The sequence below is a fragment of the Mustelus asterias genome, chromosome 12 (genome assembly GCF_964213995.1).
Source record: "Mustelus asterias chromosome 12, sMusAst1.hap1.1, whole genome shotgun sequence".
NCBI lineage: Eukaryota > Metazoa > Chordata > Chondrichthyes > Carcharhiniformes > Triakidae > Mustelus > Mustelus asterias.
This window is the reverse complement of record NC_135812.1, coordinates 71421951-71443091: the sequence shown is the minus strand read 5'-3', so window position 1 is coordinate 71443091 and position 21141 is coordinate 71421951. Positions and strand designations below refer to the sequence as shown.

The 21141-nt window shown below is 40.0% G+C and overlaps 1 protein-coding gene across 2 annotated transcripts in view; it reads right to left on the bottom strand.

Annotated features, from left to right (window-relative positions):
- tbcd (tubulin folding cofactor D) overlaps positions 1–21141 on the bottom strand; it is a 248461-nt gene that overhangs the window by 67379 nt on the left and 159941 nt on the right. For both annotated transcript variants that reach the window (XM_078225420.1, XM_078225421.1), the window contains exons 22-29: positions 19203–19225; positions 14860–14891; positions 13523–13585; positions 12427–12503; positions 12027–12114; positions 9713–9831; positions 6519–6610; positions 5094–5234 (exon numbers count right to left, since the gene is read on the bottom strand). In XM_078225420.1, coding sequence (XP_078081546.1) covers positions 5094–5234; positions 6519–6610; positions 9713–9831; positions 12027–12114; positions 12427–12503; positions 13523–13585; positions 14860–14891; positions 19203–19225 — 635 coding nt within the window. The remainder of the gene's footprint in view (positions 1–5093; positions 5235–6518; positions 6611–9712; positions 9832–12026; positions 12115–12426; positions 12504–13522; positions 13586–14859; positions 14892–19202; positions 19226–21141) is intronic.

The following is a 21141-nucleotide window of genomic DNA, read 5'->3' as shown; positions in this document are numbered from 1 at the left end:
CCAGAAACTTAATTGGACAAGCCATCGGAGGCTGGGAATTCTGAGACAAGTAACTCAGTAACTCCCTATAGCTTGTTGACCATCTACAAGGTAGCACGGTGGCACAGTGGTTAGCACTGCTGCCTCACAGCACCAGGGACCTGGGTTCAATTCTGGCCTTAGGTGACTGTCTGTGCAGAGGTTGCACATTCTCCTGCGTCTGCGTGGATTCCCTCCGGGTGCTCCAGTTTCCTCCCACAGTCCAAAGTTGTGCAGGTTAGATAGATTGGCCATGCTAAATTGCCCCTTAGTGTCCAAAGATGTGTCGGGTTAGGTGGATTAGTCATGGTAAATGCATGGGGTTACAAGGGTAGGGCAGGGGGTGGGTCTGGGTGAGATGCTCCTTCAGAAAGTCAGTGCAGACTCGATGGGCCAAATGGCCTCATTCTGCACTGTAGGGATTCTAAGTAGGTACAAGTTGGAAGTGCGATGGAATAATCTCCAATTGTCTGGATAAATGGAGTTCCAACAACACTCAAGAAGCTCAACACCATCCAGTTCAATTGCACCCCATCCACCAATTTACACAGTGGCAACAGTGTGCACCATAGAGAAGATGCCCTGCATAAACTTGCCAAGCATTCTTAAGACATTATTTCAAACCCACAACCTCTGGTACTTGGAAGGACAAGGGCTGCAGACACATGTGAACATCACCCCATGCAAGTTCCCCTCCACACCACACATCCTGACTCAAAATTATATTAAGAAGTCTCACAACACCAGGTTAAAGTCCAACAGGTTTATTTGGTAGCAAATACCATAAGCTTTCGGAGCAATGCTCCTTCGTCAGATGGAGTGATCTGACGAAGGAGCATTGCTCCGAAAGCTTATGGTATTTGCTACCAAATAAACCTGTTGGACTTTAACCTGGTGTTGTGAGACTTCTTACTGTGCTTACCCCAGTCCAACGCCGGCATCTCCACATCAAAATTATATCACAGTTCCTTCACTGTCATTTGGTCAAAAACCTGGAAGTCCCATTCTAACAGCATTGTGATTGTAGCTACACCAGATGGGTTGCAGCGGTTCAAGGAGGAGGCTCATCACCACCTTCTCAAGGCGCAATTAGGGTCGGGCTTTGCCAGCGATATTTACATCCCATGAAGAAAAAAAGATTGTGTAGTACAAAGTTAGATTTTGCCTCAAGAAACGCATCCTTGCAAAAACCACTCATCTGCCTTGCCTTTTCAAAGTTTGCTAATACATTCTTAGCTTCCATATCCAAGCTTATATTTCCTGCAACTCCATGTTGGAATCTTTCCAATCAGAATTCAGTTCCTTGTCAGCACAAAGGGGTTGTGACAAAAGTCTCAAATGATATTCTCTGTAATGGTGGTACATTATACTTCCTCAACCTTTCTTCCAGCGCTTTCCAAACATTCATAGCTGCTCTTCCCCTCTTCCTCATTGACAGACTGCACATCGGGGACAACAATCAGAGTCACAAGCTCAGTTTCCAATTATATTGTGATGGTCTCCATCTCTTCCTCTCCATCACCCCTTTACTGTCAGACTGCTTGTATTTGCATTCAGTTAAACATTGGAACAATTCACAATCCCTGTCAAAAACTCTGATTACAATCCCTTCCCCTGCCATTGACATGGCCTGAACTCGTCTGTTTAAAGAACTGGCATCCTGGATAATCCTGAACTGAGTTTTAACATTATATTCTCCATCACGGAGAACGGCCACTTCCACCTCCATATCACTACCTGCCTCTGCCCCTCCCCTGGTTCACCTTCTGCTCAAATCCTCATCAATACCTTTGTCAACTCTAGATCTGGCTATCCCAAATTATTTCCTCTCCACCCCATTTTACCAGAACTGAATCTATATATCCAATAAAAATAACATTATTAGGTGGAATCAAAATATCAAACGCTGGTAGTCTAACTGTCCTTGCTTGATTGCACTCTTAGCTATCCAACTGTGCTAGATATCTTCCATTTCCATTACCTTTAGAACCCATCCAAATCATTCCCTCGAGTCCCTCACCCTATGTGCTGCTTCTCAATGGCATTATCCGAAGGCATTAAATAGGATTCAACATGCACGCTGCCAACAGCAAGCTCTTCCTCTCCCTCATCTCTCTCAACCTAGTCATTAAATGCAATTCTTCCAGTTAAACTTTGAGAAGCCCAAAGCTATTGAGTTCAGCATTGGCTGCAAACCATGTACCCCATGTCACTAATTTCATCCTCTTTCGCAGCCACTGCCTCAGGTTGAAGCTAATAATTTGGAATGTCAAAATCAATCTAAATCCAAACAGAGTGAGGAATATTAGGTGTAACTATTATACTCACTATTCACTCAGGACTCGTGTAAAGTCCTGGCACACAATAGCTTTGACACAAACAAATGCTAATATGGAGCTTCTGAATTTTTTTCCAATTTTACTTTTACATTATCTTCACGGACACCCACGCAAGGTGATTGTCTTGTCTGGACTGGCACTGCATCAGCTTAACATATTGGAGGGTGTACTAACATATACACCACAATGCACAATTAAACCAAAAATTATTGGTTCAAGTCTAAAATGTTAGAGTTATGCTGGTGGTTTAATGTGATATATGATGTCTTCTTGTCACATTTACATAATCTCTGTTCATCTATATATGGTGCAGTGTGCATCCACAGGCAGAAATATTCTGCACATGCCTGCAAATGTGCAGTGGCAACAGCAACTTGCATTTAAGTATCACTTTTAACATAGTAAATGACCTCATTTTTAAATGGGAGTAGAAAACCTAGCATACGCAGTAGATGATGGCACAGAATGTTCCCAGTGGTGGGGGAGTCCAGAACTAGTTTGAGGATAAGGGACAAACCTTTTAGAATTGAGGCGAGGAGAAATTTCTTCACCCAGAGTGGTGAATGTGTGGAATTCACCACCAGAGAATGAAGCTGAGGCCAAAATATCTGATTTCAAGAAAAATCAGATATCGCTCTTGGGGCTAAAGGGGTTGAGGGATATGGGGGGGAAGGGGGTATCAGGATCTAAAAGAGAAAATACTGGAAAATCTCAGCAGGTCTGGCAGCATCTGTAAGGAGAGAAAAGAGCTGGCGTTTCGAGTCCAGATACCCCTTTGTCAAAGCTGAAAGGCGTAGAAAGTGGGAGATCAGGATATTGAATTTTATGATCAGCCATGAAAACCTGGATTCAAATCTGGCCTTGGGTGACTGTGGAGTTTGCACGTTCTCCTCATGTCTGCATGGGTTTCCTCCGGGTGCTCTGGTTTCCTCCCACAGTCCAAAAATGTGCGGGTTAGGTTGATTGGCCATAGTTAAATTGCCCCTTAGTGTCAGAGGGCCTAGCTGGTTAAATAAGTGGGGTTATGAAGATAGGGCCTGGGTGGGATTGTGGTTGGTGCAGACCCGATGGGCCGAATGGCCTCCTTCTGCACTGTAGTATTCTATGATTCGATGATTCTCCGAGTTTGCAAAGCTGATCTGCAAAGATCTGCACTACCTGCGATCTAGACATGAGAAAGGCAGTACTTAATGCTCACAAAGAAATGATCTGCTACATACAGGAAAAAAAAACAGAATCCTTTGTACAAAATCTATTTTAAATAGGGATGATGTACAAAAGGATTCTGGTTAGAACCCAAAACCCTACAACCATACAAATTTAATTCTTGGAAATTCTTCAAAGGGATTTCAACTTTTTGACAGGCCTGAATTAAATGTAAACTGTGGGAGTGCTTTTAAGTGGAAGACATCCTGGTCTTTTTGCTATCATCGGCATCCTTTGGAGCAGTCCTCCATGATATCCATCAAGTTTATTCAAGTATACTCTTTCTGGGAAAAGGCTGCAAATTTTCTGCAGGAGCACTGTATGAAGTTGTCTGAAGTATCAAAGTTATCCAAGACAGAGAGCGCAAAATATAGCTAATTCCACAAATGACACAGGATTCATTAATACCAAATGGCAGCTATTTGACAGAATGGAAAATTCATCTTAGTTCCTGATGGTTACTTATTCAATCTGAAAATGAGTCCTGTGTTAGAAAATGGCTGGATAGTTTCTAGCTATAGATATAATGCTTCATTAGATTGCAGAAAGAAAACAAAAGCTGCATGTAAAGTTTATCTTGACAGTAAAAGTGTATTAAAAACATATTAACAAAGCTCAGTTACCAACTGATAATACTTGTTCTTTTCACCTATCTCTTTGACAGGTTTGAATCGTAGGAGAAACTCATGTGTTAATGTGTTGTATTTGCTAATATGAAAGAACTTGTGGGACAGAAATTTTCGCTCCAATACGAGGGTACACCTGGAGGTGGGTGTGCACAAAAATTAGTGCCATCAGTCAGTGTGTTGATTTGATATTGCCATTCTGCTGGCAAGATAAGAGTCAGGTTTATTTCAGTATTCAAATTTACCCATTGACTGTGGTGAGATTCAAACTGGGAATCCCAGAGCATTGCCCCAGTTTGTGAATTACTAGTTCAGTGACCTATACCACGAGGCCACGGGAGATTTATTTCAGAATTCAAACTTAACCATCGACTGTGGTGAGATTCGAAACCGGAACCCCACAGCTTTGTCATGGTTTGTGGATTACCACTTCAGTGAACTATACCACTAGGCCACAGGAAGTTTATTTTATGAAATTCAAATTTGACCATTGACCGTGATGGGATTTGAACCTGGAACCCCAGAGAATTACTCTAGGTTTGTGGTTTACCAGTTCAGTGACCTACACCACCAGGCTACAGGAGGACCCAGCAAACTACATGATTCTGATAGATGGCCAAATGAGTTTGTTAGTAAGCTTGGTGTCAGCTCATCAAGGTCCAGTTTGAATTTTTTTTGTGGAGTTGCATGGGTTACATGATGGTTCACGAACTGCCCCAGTTTAATCACATGGCATACTTATTATCTACGGATATATTTCCTTTGAAAGGATTTGAGAGATTTTAAAGTGAAATCAGATACCATGTATATGTGCAGGATGATGTAACACATCAAACTATGTAAGTTTCTGTTCAAGAGTATGCTGTAAGCAGGAATGGATAATGTTACAAAATCTTATACATACCATGCTCCAATATCTCCTCGACTGTCCGTGGTGTAGTCATTCAAACAATCTAAAAGGCTATTATAGATCTGGGACACATTACTTTGGCAGATGACCTGATCATACGGCCCATCTTCATTCACCCCCACTGTCTTACAGACTCTAGATCAAAATATTGGGGGAAAAGTAGATCAGACAACAACACAACAACTAAAAATTCGATCAATAAGTTGCATTTTGTTCAGACACTGAAGGACACTATCCTTTTGCAATTTTTAAATTTTGTTTCTTCCTCCATTTATTAGTCCCCCAGCCCATTTTTCACTCAGGACCAGTGTAACCTGATCAAAATGCTGCTTTGAGTTGGCCAGCAGAATTGCAATAGCTTCAGGCTAGACCTAACGCTTCCTCTATTTTTTTCTTCCCCATAGATAAGTGGCAATGCAAATCAACCCTCCAACTAGCTTTGTGCACTTAAACAGGAATAGTATTTTTAGAAACTGAGCTAGAATAGTTTTTGCACTTGTTGAAAAGTGATTAAGCATTGCTTTTTCTAGAATTATCACACAAAAACTAATGAACTGATCATTTCTAATGAAAGAGCCATGCCCACTTACTTTGCACTGCTTAATGCAAACAGTATTAGAGTTATTGTGGCAACACAAAATGAGCAACAAAAGCATTTACAAAGTATTGAAGAATACATTTTTCAGTTAACCAATTTCATTAAGCTGCCAGTGATCTTTTCAAATTATTATGCTTTCAAAATTAAACTGGGCCTCCAATCTCCAATAGGGGCGGCGCGGTAGAACAGTGGTTAGCACAGTGGTCACAGCACCAGGGACCCGGGTTCGATTCCCGCCTTGGGTCAGTGTGTGTGTGGAGTCTGCACGTTCTCCCCGTGTCTGCGTGGGTTTCCTCCGGGTGCTCCGGTTTCCTCCCACAATCTAAAAGACGTGCTGGTTAGGTGTGTTGACCCGAACAGGTGCCAGACTGTGGCGACTAGGGGATTTTCACAGTAACTTCATTGCAGTGTTAATGTAAGCCTTACTTGTGACTAATACATAAACTTTATCTTATCAAAATCAGTGTTTGAATAGTTGACTTCCCCTTCACCCCCACCACCGTAATGAGTAATTTAAGTACCCGCCTCAGCGGTCAGCATGTGGGAAGAGATTGTAATTTAGTATATCAAAACAGAAAATGTTGAAAATACTCAGCAAATCTGACAGCATCGAGGAGAGAGAGTGAGAGAAAATGTGTTAAAGTTTCAGGTCGATGGCTCTTGGTCAGAACTATCCATTTTTCTCTCTCTCCACAGGTACTGCCAGACCAGCTGAGTATTTCCAGCATTTTCTACTTTTATTTCAGATTTCTGGCATCTGCAGTAACTTGCTGGTATTGTGATTTGGTACATTAATCTGAGTAAATTTCAATAATTCATACTGAGCAATGGCTTTCAGTGCATCCCTTCTGGCTTCTGCAAAGGTGGTATCTTTCACTGTCATCCACGTGACTCTCTGTAATCCTTCTAATACCTGCAAAAAGCCAAAATACAAATGAGGATACATTCACAGCAATTTAAATATGGCATCACAGTAAAATCAGAATAAATGTTCATCTTAATGAACAGTTTAATAACAGATCAAAGAGAGACTAAACAGACAAATTTTGTTTAAAAACAGGACACTTCACTCTTATTGACTAGGACAATTAAGCAACAGGGGTGGCACGGTGGCACAGTGGTTAGCACTCCTGCCTTACAGTGCCAGAGACGCGGGTTCAATTCCGGCCTCAGATCTGTGCGTGTAGAGTTTGCACATTCTCCCCGTGTCTGCGTGGGTTTCCTCTGGGTGCTCCGGTTTCCTCCTACAGTCCAAAGATGTGTGGGTTAGGTTGATTGGCCATGCTAAATTCCCCCTAGTGTCAGGGGGATTAGCAGAGTAAATGTGTGTGGTTACGGGGATAGGGCTTGGGTGGGATTGTGGTCAGTGCAGACTCAATGGGCCAAATGGCCTCCTTCTGCACTGTAGGGATTCTATGAGAAGCAGACTCCTGCTAACCAGCAATGGGACTTTGCATCAGTTAAATTAATTTTACAATTCACCGTTACAATCTACTACATGCATGCACAATATTATCAGGCAAATATTTTCAGTGAAATTATTAATATTCATTTTAGTGAGACTAGTATTACTCATGTTGTTATAACACTGATATTTTCTAAATTTAAGAATGCTTGCTTTCCAGTTTTGTTGAAAGACGCAGACTGAAAATTTTTAGGGTTTAAAAAATTGTGACAGAATTGAGAAAAACTTTGGAAGAGAGTTGGACAACAACTGGCAAAACTTGGATTTAGGCAGAGGCAGATGATTTTCAAGGATCGACCTGGAGTGCAAACCTACAATTAATATGCATGTAAGTCAGGTTATCCAGTACCCTGGGTCCATCCATTCATTTTGCTTAGGAGTGTTTTCTGATATTCACAACCTGAAAGAAAAATATGCTCCATTTTCGTGAGGCTGGTTTCTCTTCATATACACACATAACAAAAGGAGCAGGGAAAGATAGATCCAACTGCGTCACACCGGAAGTGACAGAGCAATCAGAAGGAAAAAAATCATTGGTAGCAGAGTACTGCCCATATTAAGTTTGATGGGGTGGAGTTGAGGGAGAAATGCCCCAATAGTGGATTATATTAGTGGAGAAAACTGGGATAGTTGGCCGTGTTGAATGCTGCAGGGAGGTCAAACAGTATGAACAGAGGTTAGGGAAGCAATGACACAGTTGCAAAGAATCTTTGTGATTTTGACCATGTAGTGGTCACTGTGGAGGAGTCTAAAATGAGAAGCTGTGTGAGAAACATGGCATGCAAGAAACATAGTTGCATGGCTACATCTGGTTTCATGCTTTCGAGATAGACAGAATATTGTGGATTTCAAAGATAAGTCGAATAGGACAAAGATACCACAACCTTTTAAGAAGTTACGAATCTACAATTCAACTATAACTCAAAAATTATCAGGTGTCTGACAGAGCTGGAATGTTTCCCCTCATCAACTGGGCAGGGCAAATTTCTTTCCAGCTTTGGCAACAGCAGATCAAATCAGGTCCTCATCTTCCAAGTCACAGCAATACCTTCAGCCTATATTTCATGCATCATCCACCTGGGAGGAAATGCTCAACTCCTAAAAATTACTGGATCTGCAAGTCTGATCAAGTCTGTTTCCTGACTGATAAAAATTATACTTGTTCTCCAAGCCCAGGAATGACAAACAGCTTGAAGTTTGTCTCTATTACTGTAATTTCTCCAGTAGCCTTCGAATTTGTATCAAGGTGCTTGAATTTAGACAAAGTGCTGCATCTTCACCCACTCCAGAGCCATTACTGCCATCACTCACATCCTCCCAAAGCTCCATCGCTACAGAGCCATTTTCAAAAATGCCAATCATTGCCTCATCCCACCCTATACATACCCTATGCTTCCTTAACAGCTGACCTCTCCTTGCCCATTGCTTCTTCTGCTCCACCATTAGCTGCAATTAATTCAGCCAATGCATTCCTGCTCTCAAAGTCTTTACCCAACTCTCTCCAGATCCCTCTGTGCAATTTTCCAACATTCAAAGCTGTCCTCTTTCACCTTGCCAATCCCATCTTTCTCATTCCCTTCTTTCTTTTTAAAATAATTCTTGGTGTTATGTTCTATTCCTCCTTATGGTAAAGCACTCAGAGACATCCTCCAACATGTCAGGAGCACTGGACAAAGTTTTTGTTGTTATTTATAGTTTATTTCTTTGCTTTTTGCACTATTATTATCTTAGCTGATACGTTCTTTCCTACATCATTAATTAGCTATCCCTGTAAGTATATACAGTTCAAAATATTTAATCAGGGTCAAATGCAGTTGAATGCAGCACAGTCACAACACCATCATATACCTGCCCTGGAAATTTTTTTTAAAAAGTTTTAAAAGATTATTTATTAGTATCACAAGTAGGCTTACATTAACACTGCAATGAAGTTACTGTGAAAATCCCCTAGTCACCACACTCCGGCGCCTGTTTGGGAACACTGAGGGAGAATTTAGCATGGCCAATGCACCTAACCAGCATGTCTTTCGGACTGTGGGAGGAAACTGGAGCACCTGGAGGAAACCCACACAGACACGGGGAGAACACGCAGACTCCCCACAGACAGTGGTCCAAGCTGGGAATTGAACCTGGGTCCCTGGCGCTGTGAGGCAGCAGTGCTTACCGTGCCGCCCTATTCTTTTCAGCTCTAACTCTAGTCTGCTTAAGAATTAAAACATGAAGTACTTTAATCAGACGGAGAGAAGTCACCTATGTATCTGGCATGACCTGATAAAAAGTTTTATTTTTATGTTAATTTCAGGGGTGTATTATTTTAGGAATCTTTTAAAGCAGTTTTTTAAAAAAAAGAACTATCTTTGTCTTTTTACTAAATAAATTTTCTATTCTAACAAATAAATTCTTAGAAGGTAAAACCAGTCACAGAACAGAATCACAGTGACAAGGTACACTCAATCCCAAAACGTAATATTTCCCAAACCAACATGCAGAACTTATATTTTGTAAAATGTTTTAGTAATTATGTTACTGTATAAAGATTTTTAATCATACCTGGTGGAGTTTGCCATTGAACATGAATTTAGGAAGTGCACCCAATGCTAAAGAATAGCCACAACGCGTCATTTCTTCAGAACGTTGAAGCTCTGAAATGTACTTGTCCACTAGTTTATCTGAAGAAAAAACATGAGGAAAAGAAACAAGATTTAAAAAAACATTCGATTTTATTTACTCAGTCACTAATGAATTTAATAAAAACATTGTTGTGTGCCACTCAAAGGCATACTCCAAGGCCTATCATCATTTTTACTCTGAGAATTAGGTCCGAATACAAATAATGTCAAGAATCGGAATGTCCATTGGAGCAGCGAAGGCGAAGAGGAAATTTACTAGATGTTTTAAGGCTTACAAAGGCTTTTTACAGGTTGTAAAAGGGAAAAGCTATTTGTTCTGCTCAGGGAGACAGCACTTTGGAGTCATCCATTTAAAACTGTTACAAAGAGGAGAGGTGAGAGAAATATCCTTATGTAGAAAGTTATTGGTAAAACTCTGTTTTCCAAAAGAAAGGCTGAAGTCAAGAGAATTGCATCTTTGAAAGAAAAAGTGGATAAATATTTAATTCAGGAGATGATTCAGGGCTAGAGAGAGAGCAGGGCACTGAGGTTAATTTTGCATTGCTCTAGCAAAGAGCCAACAGAAGCACAATGGGTAATATATTGTTCTATGTTGCAAACATGTTGGGCTCTGTGATTCATGAGGTGTTAGTGGGCCAGAAAACACAATCCTTATATTAAAAAAAGTGCACTTCTTGGGTCGAGGGTGGCCCGGACACATTTGGGGGCCAGTGATCAGGGGTTGGGGTGGTGGTCGCAAGACCAGCAATGATGGGGGTGGGGGGGGGGGGGGGGGGGGTTGCTGTGCTGGCCAACGATTGGGAGGCCAGCAGTGTGGGGCCAGTGCGCATGCGCCGATCTTGGCGCTAACTGATCAGCGAATGCACAGTGGTCCGCTCAGCGCTATGCTGCAGGGCTCTCCAGTGGGAAAAGGCTCCGCCCACAGATTTTAAGCAAAATTCACGCTAGTGCACTCTGTAGTGCACAGAGTGTGGGAGATTCATTTTGAAAATCCCGCTGAAAAAACCAGCAGGATTTACTCCAGTTTTTACACAAATTCAACACTTTTAGAATTTTTTTGGGAGAATCCCACCCATTGTGTCCCACCCAACCATGAAAGACGCGATCCCATATCACTCAGTGTCTGCCGTCCGACACAACATTTGAACAGCTAGTCAATTAGCAGCCAGTGTCCAGGCTCACTGTGCAAGGAAGGATGGCAGGCAGTCTCCTCAGACTAGAGGTGCAGAAAGGGTGTGTTGGCAGTCACGTCATCAGAGTGGGAGTTGCTGATATGGGCATGAGAAAGAGAGGGTGCCTCAAGATGAAGGTGCTCCTTGAAGACCTTTTAAGAACTAAAAATTAAGAGGCCACAGCTGCTTGTCCATCGTCTGGAGAGGAAATCCCTTCATATGTGTGGTACCTAACTGCCAACTAGAAAATGTGAGTTAGTGTCTGCACTGTAGCCTTAATAGAATCTTAATTGGCTACTTGTCACTTGCGGGCAGGTAGCTGTCATCTCGTCAACTGTCACCGCACACACACACACACACACACACACACACACACACACGTACACACACACATACACACACACACGTGCGTACACACACACACACGTGCACACACACAAAACCACAAAAATGGCCCAGAGGTAGTTTTCACCCTGTCCACCTCTTCTCCCACATCCACAGATTAAAAATTTGGTCCATAGTAGCCACCAACAACACAGAAAAGTAATCAGGCAAAGCAAGACATTCACACTCTTTAAGGGGCAGTTATTTACTGTAGCCAATCCACCTAACCTTTGGGCTGTGGGAGGAAACCGGAGCGCCCGGAGAACGTGCAAACTCCACACAGACGGGACACCCGAGGCTGGAATTTAACCCAAGTCCTTGTAGCGGTGAGGCAGTAATGCTAACCACTGTGCTAGCATGCTGTCCCTAACTTAGAAATCCATCTCAAAAAAGCAAAATATACCTAATTCTCTAAAAATCAGTTGATTTTTGGAACGAATGTTGAAATAATCTTGGTGGAAGTTTCTATGCATTGTTCATTTAGTTATTTGAGTCTAACTAATATGAAGTGTATAACATTTTATATAAAAGAAAATAACAGATATAAATTGATAATAATTGTGATGTCAAATTAACATGGATCTAGTAAAGTGGATTGGAACGTTAGAAAAAGTACAAAATATCAGGAGTGAAATCCACTTCTGAATTGTAGACGACCAAAACAAATGAATTCCTTACTCTGTATTTCAGGATCGGCGGTTCCCTGGGCAGTTTGATAATACTCATTGCACAACGCAGTCAGTGCTGATATAACAGCTTCCTGAAACTGAAAACATGTGGGTCACTATTATTGCCCAGCAATTATATTTGAGTAATTTAATTTTTACAAATCAAGTAATAAACATGCTGATTCTGTGCTGTTAAAATTAGGGACGGTAGTGGGGAAACAAAATACTACCCGAAACATGTACATAATATGTTTTGTGCTGACTTTGATGTTTCATATTACATAAACCGAAACTGGATATTTTAAGACTTAACTTTCCACTACTCAAATTTGTAATGTGTCAATCAGTTGCGTATTCAACTTCTACAGTATAGTATATACATAAGAGAAGAGTACAATAAGATGCAGTACCTTGGTTTTCTGTTTTGCAGTGCTTGTAAAGTGATGTATGCTTTTCAGACTGTCATCAATAAGCCACTGCCACTCACCTAATAGAAATAAATATTTTTTTCAACAACCAGCCATCTTAAGGGGAGCAAAATGCTGCATAAAAAGTACTATAGTTATCAAGATTTCCTGTCCCTTAACTGTGCCAGCAACTATCAATGTTTTGCAAGTTGCAACTTCATTAACGCGGCAAATGCATACAACACAAGACAAGCTCAAATTGTATACACCAGACAAAACATTTTATTCCAAGAGATGAATAATCATCTAGGCTGAAGAAACTGGCAGTGTTTGGGTGGGGTAAACAGTTACTTATTGCAAAAATCATCAAAGAACGAAAAAGCAAATTTAATTCCTTCTTTAACATTGATTTTGATTTTCATACATTTCGGTTTTAAAATATTTTTTCAAGAACTTAAAATGCTCATTGCTACAAGTAAAAATGTAACTAAAGCTCAAGATTCAAATTGTTTTCTTCCTTGCAATATTAATAAAATAAGTCCCAAATAGGATTACATTTGTCGCAACTTCCTCTCCAATATTTCCAAAACGGAAGAAATGAACTTACCAAGTGCAGAAAAATATCCTGCATCATTGCATCAATGCTGGATATGCATTCAATAGAAATGAAACATCTCAAAGTACCACATTAAAAAGTGACACCTCCAATTTATTCTGAATAACTGCTTCTTTGTTATGTTCTTTTTCAGATGAATTTGGTTCCAACAACTGGATAGACAGCCTCAAAGAATGTGAATGGAAGCCAGCATGGCTCACAAAGTATTTTTTTTATTCCTTCTCCTATTCTTCCATACTTCTTGTTTTTCCAGTTGTACATCATTGCTGAACTCAGTCAAACAACCAGGTCATTAAAATGGAGAAGTCGAGATCATGCAGCCCCAGTGAATTATCTTTGATCCTCTAAGTGCACAACATTAATCTGTACACATGAAATTAGATTCTGGTAGTTTTTCCATTCACTACTGACCTCTCTAACAGCAACCAGTAATACTGTACAACTGGAAGTTTCAAATAATACAATTTAAAAAAAACAGCTTACCAATTATGGAGTCATTCTTCAAAGGCAGTTTTGACAGTGACATTTTTTCTATGAAACAGCAAACTGTCAAAAATTGGGAAAAATAATTTCTGCAGTTAATGAGAAATTCATAATTGATGAATTTTCATAGCTACTGATTGACATTTATGAATAAATAGTGTATTTCACCAATCAAAGCAATACAATATTCAGTTTTTATTTCAAAATAAACAAGAAATTTTTGATTATCCTCAACACACAGATCAGGATGTACAAAAGAAGACAAGAGTTTATGCTGCCTGATCCATCCAGTTATGGTGCCGCCCATATTCACCATGAGTCCCAACTCCAAACAAGTCACAGAATCTTCAGGATGAGGTTAAATAAATTGTACTGCGGCCTTTTTGTTTATGAAAAAAATCTGGGATCAACATCAGTTGCAGCAGCAGAAAAATTAAAAGTAATTTTATTTTGCTCGAGAAGGTGGTGGTGAACTACCTTCTTGAACCGTACGGTCCATGTAGTGCCCAAACACCCACAGAGCTTATAGGAAATAAGTTCCAGTGATAGTGAATGAATGATGATAAAGTTGCAAGGCAGATGGTGGTGCCCCTATGTATCTGCTGCTCTTGTCCTTCTAGGGTGGTATTGGTTGCAGGTTTGGGTGGTGTTATCCAAGTCGCCTTGGTGAATTGCTGCAGTGCATCTTGTAGGTAGTACACACTGCAGGTAATGGGGGGGAATTTTTCCATCCCGCCTGCCACAGGAACTGAAGTGGACGGGGGTGGGGACAGACCATGCAAAGATCCTTTGACCTCGGGCAGGATTTTCCAGTTTTGGGGCAAGCATGGCCTGAAAATCCCACCCATTGTGATTTGATGGTGGAGGAAGTAAATGTTGAAAGTGGTTGATGAGGGTGACAATCATGTAGCCTGCTTTGTCCTGGACAATATCAAGCTTCTTGTGTGTTGTTTGAGCTGCACTCGTCCAGACAAATGGAGAGTATTTCATTACACTCCTGACTTCTGCAATATAAGTGCAATTACTATTCACAGAAAGACCTGAGGCACAGGATATGTGATGGGAGCAAGATATTAGGATAGCTGACTCACTTTCTCAATGGTCAGATGGCAGAGGTATACATTAATGGAATAAAGTTATTGCATTTACAATTACCAATTGGTCAATTATCCAACTATTATAAACAAGAAAGCTTCTATTTAGATATATGAAAATTAATTGATAGCTTATACGTTACAGAGCAAATAATTGAATGTGAATTGTTGGTTAGAATACACTTTTGAGATTCTGATGATAAACATATGAAGATATGTAAGGGGATAACTTTTTCAGCTTACCCGCTGGTCTCATAAATGCTCCACCAAACCCTCTACAGAAAGCAAATAAAAGACAATTGAGTTTTTAAAATCATCAAATCACATGATATAATGGTTTACCATTTTATATTCTCAGCAGTTCTTGTTGCTCCAGATGCTTACATAACCTGTTGATTTCCATTGTCTAGACATATCCGTTGACACAGACCTATGGTCTGCTCCTAACAACTGAGTTGCAATCGATCTTAACACTGATTTTTATCTGCAGGTGTGGCATGGTTCTACTGATATACAGCATGACATATTTAACAATGTGCTCATCAAATCTGGGTTCTGCATGCAGAATTACCTGGACAAGCCATTCTGGACTATGAGTTAATAAAACCAATATGTGACATTATTCTTTTTGAAGTTGGCCTGAATAAAGCTGCTGTCTGCCAGGGTGATGGAATACAACCTTTCCAATATGTCTATCAGTCAAAGTAATGTGCCAGGAATAACAGTGACGACATGACTGAAACAAATTGCAGAGATATCTCACTGACCAGCAGGTAGGGGGACAGGGTAACTGAATCTTAACCCTCTGTCATGAAAACCCTACAGACAGCTGGCATATTTACTCTTTCCAGTGGTGATGCACCTGAAATAAGCTATTAATTCAGGTTAAATTGGTACAAATAAAAACTAAAGTTTAGGGCTCTTAGCACAGCATAGAATCATAGAATCCCTACAGTGCAGAAGGAGGCCATTCAGCCCATCAAGTCTGCATCAACAACAATCCAACCCAGGCCCTATCCCCATAGCCCCATACATTTACTCTAACTAGTCCCCGTGACACTAAGGGGCAATTTAGCATGGCTAATCCACCTAACCCGCACATCTTTGGACTGTGTGAGGAAACCGGAGCACCCGGAGGAAACCCACGCAGGACACCCACGCAGGACACAGGGAGAACGTGCAAACTCCACACAGACAGTGACCTAAGCCGGGAATCGAACCTGGGTCCCTGGCGCTGTGAGGCAGCAGTGCTAACCACTCTGCCACCCTAGGTGTCACCATAGGTGTGCCATAGGTGCCACTGGAATGAAACATTGGAGACAGGAGCACTGGTATAGAAAATTAGCATGAGGGAAGTAAATGTGAGGTAGTTTAGGTTTGGAGTTTATGGGCATAAAACTGCATATAGTGTGGTAAATAAGGTTGGTTAACTGCGGCGCAAATCGCCACAGGGGACTATGATGTAGCAGCAATAACAGACCTGATTCAAAGGAGGGGAGGATTGGGAACTTAATATACCTGTCAGCAAGTTATTCAGGAAATATGTGGTGGATTGGAATCAAAAGTGTTGGTAAACAAAACAGTAATTGAATAATGGGAGAAATTCTAAAATGAGTGGTTCAAGTAAAAGGGTAGACACATTCTGATGAGGGGCAAAGAAAGGGAATCAAAAGAGACAGATGATGAAAAATATAAAGATTAAAATGAAGCAGAAAAAAGTCTTACAAATGTAAGGTTCAAAGTACAGTAAACAAAGGTGAACACACAGCACAGCAGAAATAAAAAAAAATAAGTGGGGCAAAGAAAGAATAAGCTGGTGATTAACATAAAAGGAACTTAAATGACTTTTATTAACACATTAAGGGTACATGGCGAGCCAAGGGAAGAATGAGGTCAATTAGGAACCAAAAAGGTGATTTTAGTGTAGAGGCTGAGGCCATAGCTGAGGTACTCAATGAGTACTTTGCGTCTGTCTTCAGTAGAGCAGATGAATCTGTCAATGCAACAATAAAGGAGAAGGTTGTACTGGTATCAGATAGAATAAAAATAGAGGCGGTACTTATCAGCAATACTCAAAAGTAGAAAACATCACTTAGTTTGGCTAAGATGCATGCTGGGTGCTGAAGGAAGTAACATTGAAAATTGTGGCAGCTCTGGTCACAATCACAGAATCGCTACAGTGCAGGAGGCCATTAACATTTTCCAAATTTCATCATATCTGGGGTGGCTGCAGTGGATTGGAAGATTAGAAATGTTACACGGTTATTCAAAAAAATCTAAAATTGGTGCTGGGGAAACCATTAGGCACAGGAATCTGAGGAAAAATTAATTATCAGTCAGAAGAAAACAGGCTAGTAAGTGGATGTTAAAGGTAAATCATGGTTTACTGACAACTGAATTCTGAGATGAAGATGATTTGGGAACAGTGATTGTGCGCAGGAACTTTAAAAAGACATTTTACAAAGTGCCACCTAATAGAGTTTTTTAGCAAAATCATAAACCATGGGATTAAAGAGCCAGTTGCAATATTATAATGAAATTGGCTGAGGGACAGAAAGCAGAGAGTAGGAGTGAAAAGTTGTTTCCAGATTGGAGAAACACACACAGTGGTGTTCCCCAGACCTAACTGTTAAGACCACTGATGCTTTTAATACATATTGTATGACTTGGGTCATACAGGACATAATTTCAAAGTTTGGAGATGACACAAAACCTGAACTATAGTAAATAACAAAGGGAATAATAGCAGGCTTGAGGGGGACACAGATAGACTGGCGAAATGGCCATATACTTGGCAGACGAAAGTTAATTTAGACAAGTGTACAGTGGTACATTTTGGTAGGAGAATGTAGAGTTTGCTGAGCGGGTATAGGAAGAGGGACCTGTAATAGAAGCAAAATGCTGCAGATGTTGGAGATCTGAAATAAAAACAGGAACTGCTGGAAAAATTCAGCAGGTCTGACAGCATTCATGGGAAAGAGAGAGTTAACATTTTGAATCCTTATGATTCTTAATCCATAGATGCTGCCAGACCGACTAAGTTTTTCCAGCATTTCCTCTTTTATTCAATATTATATAAGAGACTTGCAATTGCATATATGACTATTTTTGAAGGCAGCAGGGCAAATTAGGTTAAAATACGTACATAATTCTTAGCTTTATTAAGAAAGGCATAGAGTAAAAAAGCAAGGAAGCTATGCTAAAGTTTTATAACTGGTTAGGCCACAGCTGGAGCATTATATATTTCTGGGCATCACTTTAAGAAGAATGCTAAGAGGAGATTGACTAGAATGGTACCAGAAATGAGGGACCACAGTTATGTGGGGAGACTGTAGAAGCTGGGATTGTTCAAGGAAGATTTGGCTGGGATGATCAAAATATGAACAGTTTAGAGAGAGTAAATAAGAAGATACAGTTTCCAGTAACAGAAAAATGTCAGAAACCAGAGGATACAGACTTAACGGTTATTGGCAAAAGTAGCAGAGGTGACATGAGGAAAATAAATTTTATGCAGTGAGCTGTTGTAATCAGGAATGGACTGCCTGATGGAATAGTGGTGGCAGCTTCCACAATTATAATTAAAAATAATTTGGATATATACTTGGAGTTAAAAAGCTTACATGGCTACAGGAGAAAGTAAGGGAGTGGAGCTAATTCGATAGCTCAGTCAAACAGCCAGCAGATGTACAATGATTTCATTCTGTGCTGTGCTATTCCATGATTCTATATTACTCATTATCTGAGCATTAAGGTTTTGTAACAGGAACAGAATATACTTCTGCAAAAAAAAAATCAGAATTCATAGTCGAGCTGAGACCATCAAATATACTTGGAGGCTGATGATAGCTATTTGCTGAATATCACCTCAAAGAGTAAATTTTCTCTGTCATAAAAATATCTGCGTTTCCTTAGCAAATGAAATGCCAAACTCAAACAGATACAACCAGTGCTAATAAATAGAAAAGATGTGAAAACATTCAGGAAGAAAAAAGTGGAAGAGTTATTTAATGAAATTACTACTTAAATCTATCTTGAGTTATCATCCTTTTTTGGGGGAATGTGAACAGAAACTGAAGCAGAATGAAAGCTGATACTTCTGATTATCACGTCTTCACCTGACTTTGCATTAGATTATAAAAAATAAAAATTAACAATAAATAGAAAAAAACTGTAAAAATAAACACGGAATAAAGCACGGGAAGCCAGAATTCTTACATTGTATAAGTTTGTAAAGTGAAAGAGAAACAGCATGTTAAAGTGTAAGGTGTCAGTCTAATCAGTTTAATAGGAACTAAGTAACATGAAGTCTGTGGACAGTAAAAATACAGTTTATTTTTCAAATTATACTAAATATTGTTTTTAATGAAAAGTGCTGACTGGTATGAACAAATACAGTTTGCATTAAAATAAGAGTAAAGTTAAGTTAAAGTTTATTAGTCACAAGTCGGCTTACATTCACACTGCAATGAAGTTACATTAAACTTAAAATTAAAAGTTACATTAAAATAATGCTGATAATTACAATTGCCTTAACAATTAAATAAGTCTGAATGAATGCTGAGAAGTTTTAAAAACAACATGCTTACCTGTATAATTGGCAGTTATAAAGCTGAAAGAAATAACTGCCATTAGACATATACAAATTGCACCCATGTGCACATTCGTATTACAACTCAAGAACAGATTGGTCAGTTTAATGTTAGCGTACATTTGGTTAAAAATAATTGTTTGACATACCAATTCTAATCTATAAAGCAATCAAATAAAAGGGCTCTCCCAAATGAATTGCAGGGTTTGCTTATTACCATGTAAATAGTAATGAGCAAGAGGATATGCATATATTGGATGCTACTTACTGAAGTAAAAAGAAACAAGGGAGACTTTCTTAAAAGATCAACTTGGTGGAGTTTTCCCTATGTGAATGCAAGCAGCATTTCCAACTACAGCAACCTCATGAATCGTTTACAGTCACACATTTAGCAATATGGATCTCTCTTTTAAGCAGTCGAGGATGACCTGCATTCACACTAAAAGTTTTCAGGTGACTGAAGAGTCCAAAGTGCGCTTTCCTGATGTTCCAGGTTTCGAGCTTAATGTTTAGGGGTGGAAGATGCCTCTTTGCGAGTTCTTTTAACATGGAGTGGTCGTTGCACACCACATAGGATCTAGGTCTTGCTGTGTCAAGCCTGTGGCAAAGGACTTCAAGGCGCTACAGACCAGGCTCCAATGTATGGGTCCAGGATATACAAGCATAAATACTCCTACTGTTCTCCATTCTCCTTCTCAAAGGAGCACTTCCCCTGGGATTAAAAATATGCAGTGGCACTTATTCTCCTCGCTGAATTCTCACTCTTTATATCCTGCTCTCCTCACTGAAGTCTTGCTGATGAGTATTAGTGCTGGTCAGTATTGCTACTGTTAGTGAGGAGAGCGGGGCATAAAGAGCAATATGGATGATGCAAAAATAAGTGAGACCTGAGAGTTTCATTGCCAAATTCACTGAAATCAACATGATCATTATTTTCATTGGTAGGTAATAAAACCAAATTCTAAAACTGTTTCTAACTAAATTAGCCCCAACTAATGTCTTTCCTAATGGCTTATTGCAGAAATGCTGCAGCATACAGTAATAGATAGTAGGCCTGGACCTGCAATTCCTTACAGACGGTTCCTGATTTCAATCATTCTACTGTGAATATTTGCGACGTGAATATCAGTAACTTTCCCACAAAAGGGGGACAAAAAACCTTTCCGACCAGCATCTTCATTTTAAAAGAGCACTTTCACTTGATGTAGATGAACTAGAATAACCCTGCCTACCAAAAGCATTCTTCTCCTTTTATAGAATGTAAGAAAAGGAGAAGAAAGGTCATTGAATCTTATACAGTTGGCAGGCCACGAATAAATACCCAGAAGCACATGGAATAACAAGCCAGCTAAGAACCACATGCAGAGGACAAGATAGATTGCAGTTGGCCCCTGGCTGTAGTTATCAATATAGCCATTCTCAAATGGAGGCACACCTTGCATTTCATTATTTTAAGATTCTTTTTAAAAAAAAGCACAGTTGGAAAGAAACACCACATAATCAACGATGCCAGAGTTTCAAATTACATTGATAGTTACTCAAGTAGGAAACAAAATTATTATTCAGAAACACCTGGCATATGCAATTAAGATTTGAACACTGGTCAGGTTTTACAGGGCTGCACTTGCCAATTTACATCATGATTCAATGTATGAGGAGCATTTGAGGACTCTGGGTCTGTACTCGATGGAGTTTAGAAGGATGCGGGGAGATCTCACTGAAACTTCCAGAACACTGAAAGGCCTAGACAGTGTGGATATGGGGAAGATGTTTCCATTAGTAGGAGAGACAAGGATCCGAAGGCACAGCCTCAGAGTAAAGGGACGACCATTTAGAACCAAGATGAGGAGGAATTTCTTCAGCCAGAGGGTAGCAAATCAATGGAATTTATTGCCACGGGAGGTTGTGGAAGCCAGGTCATCGAGTGCATTTAAGAT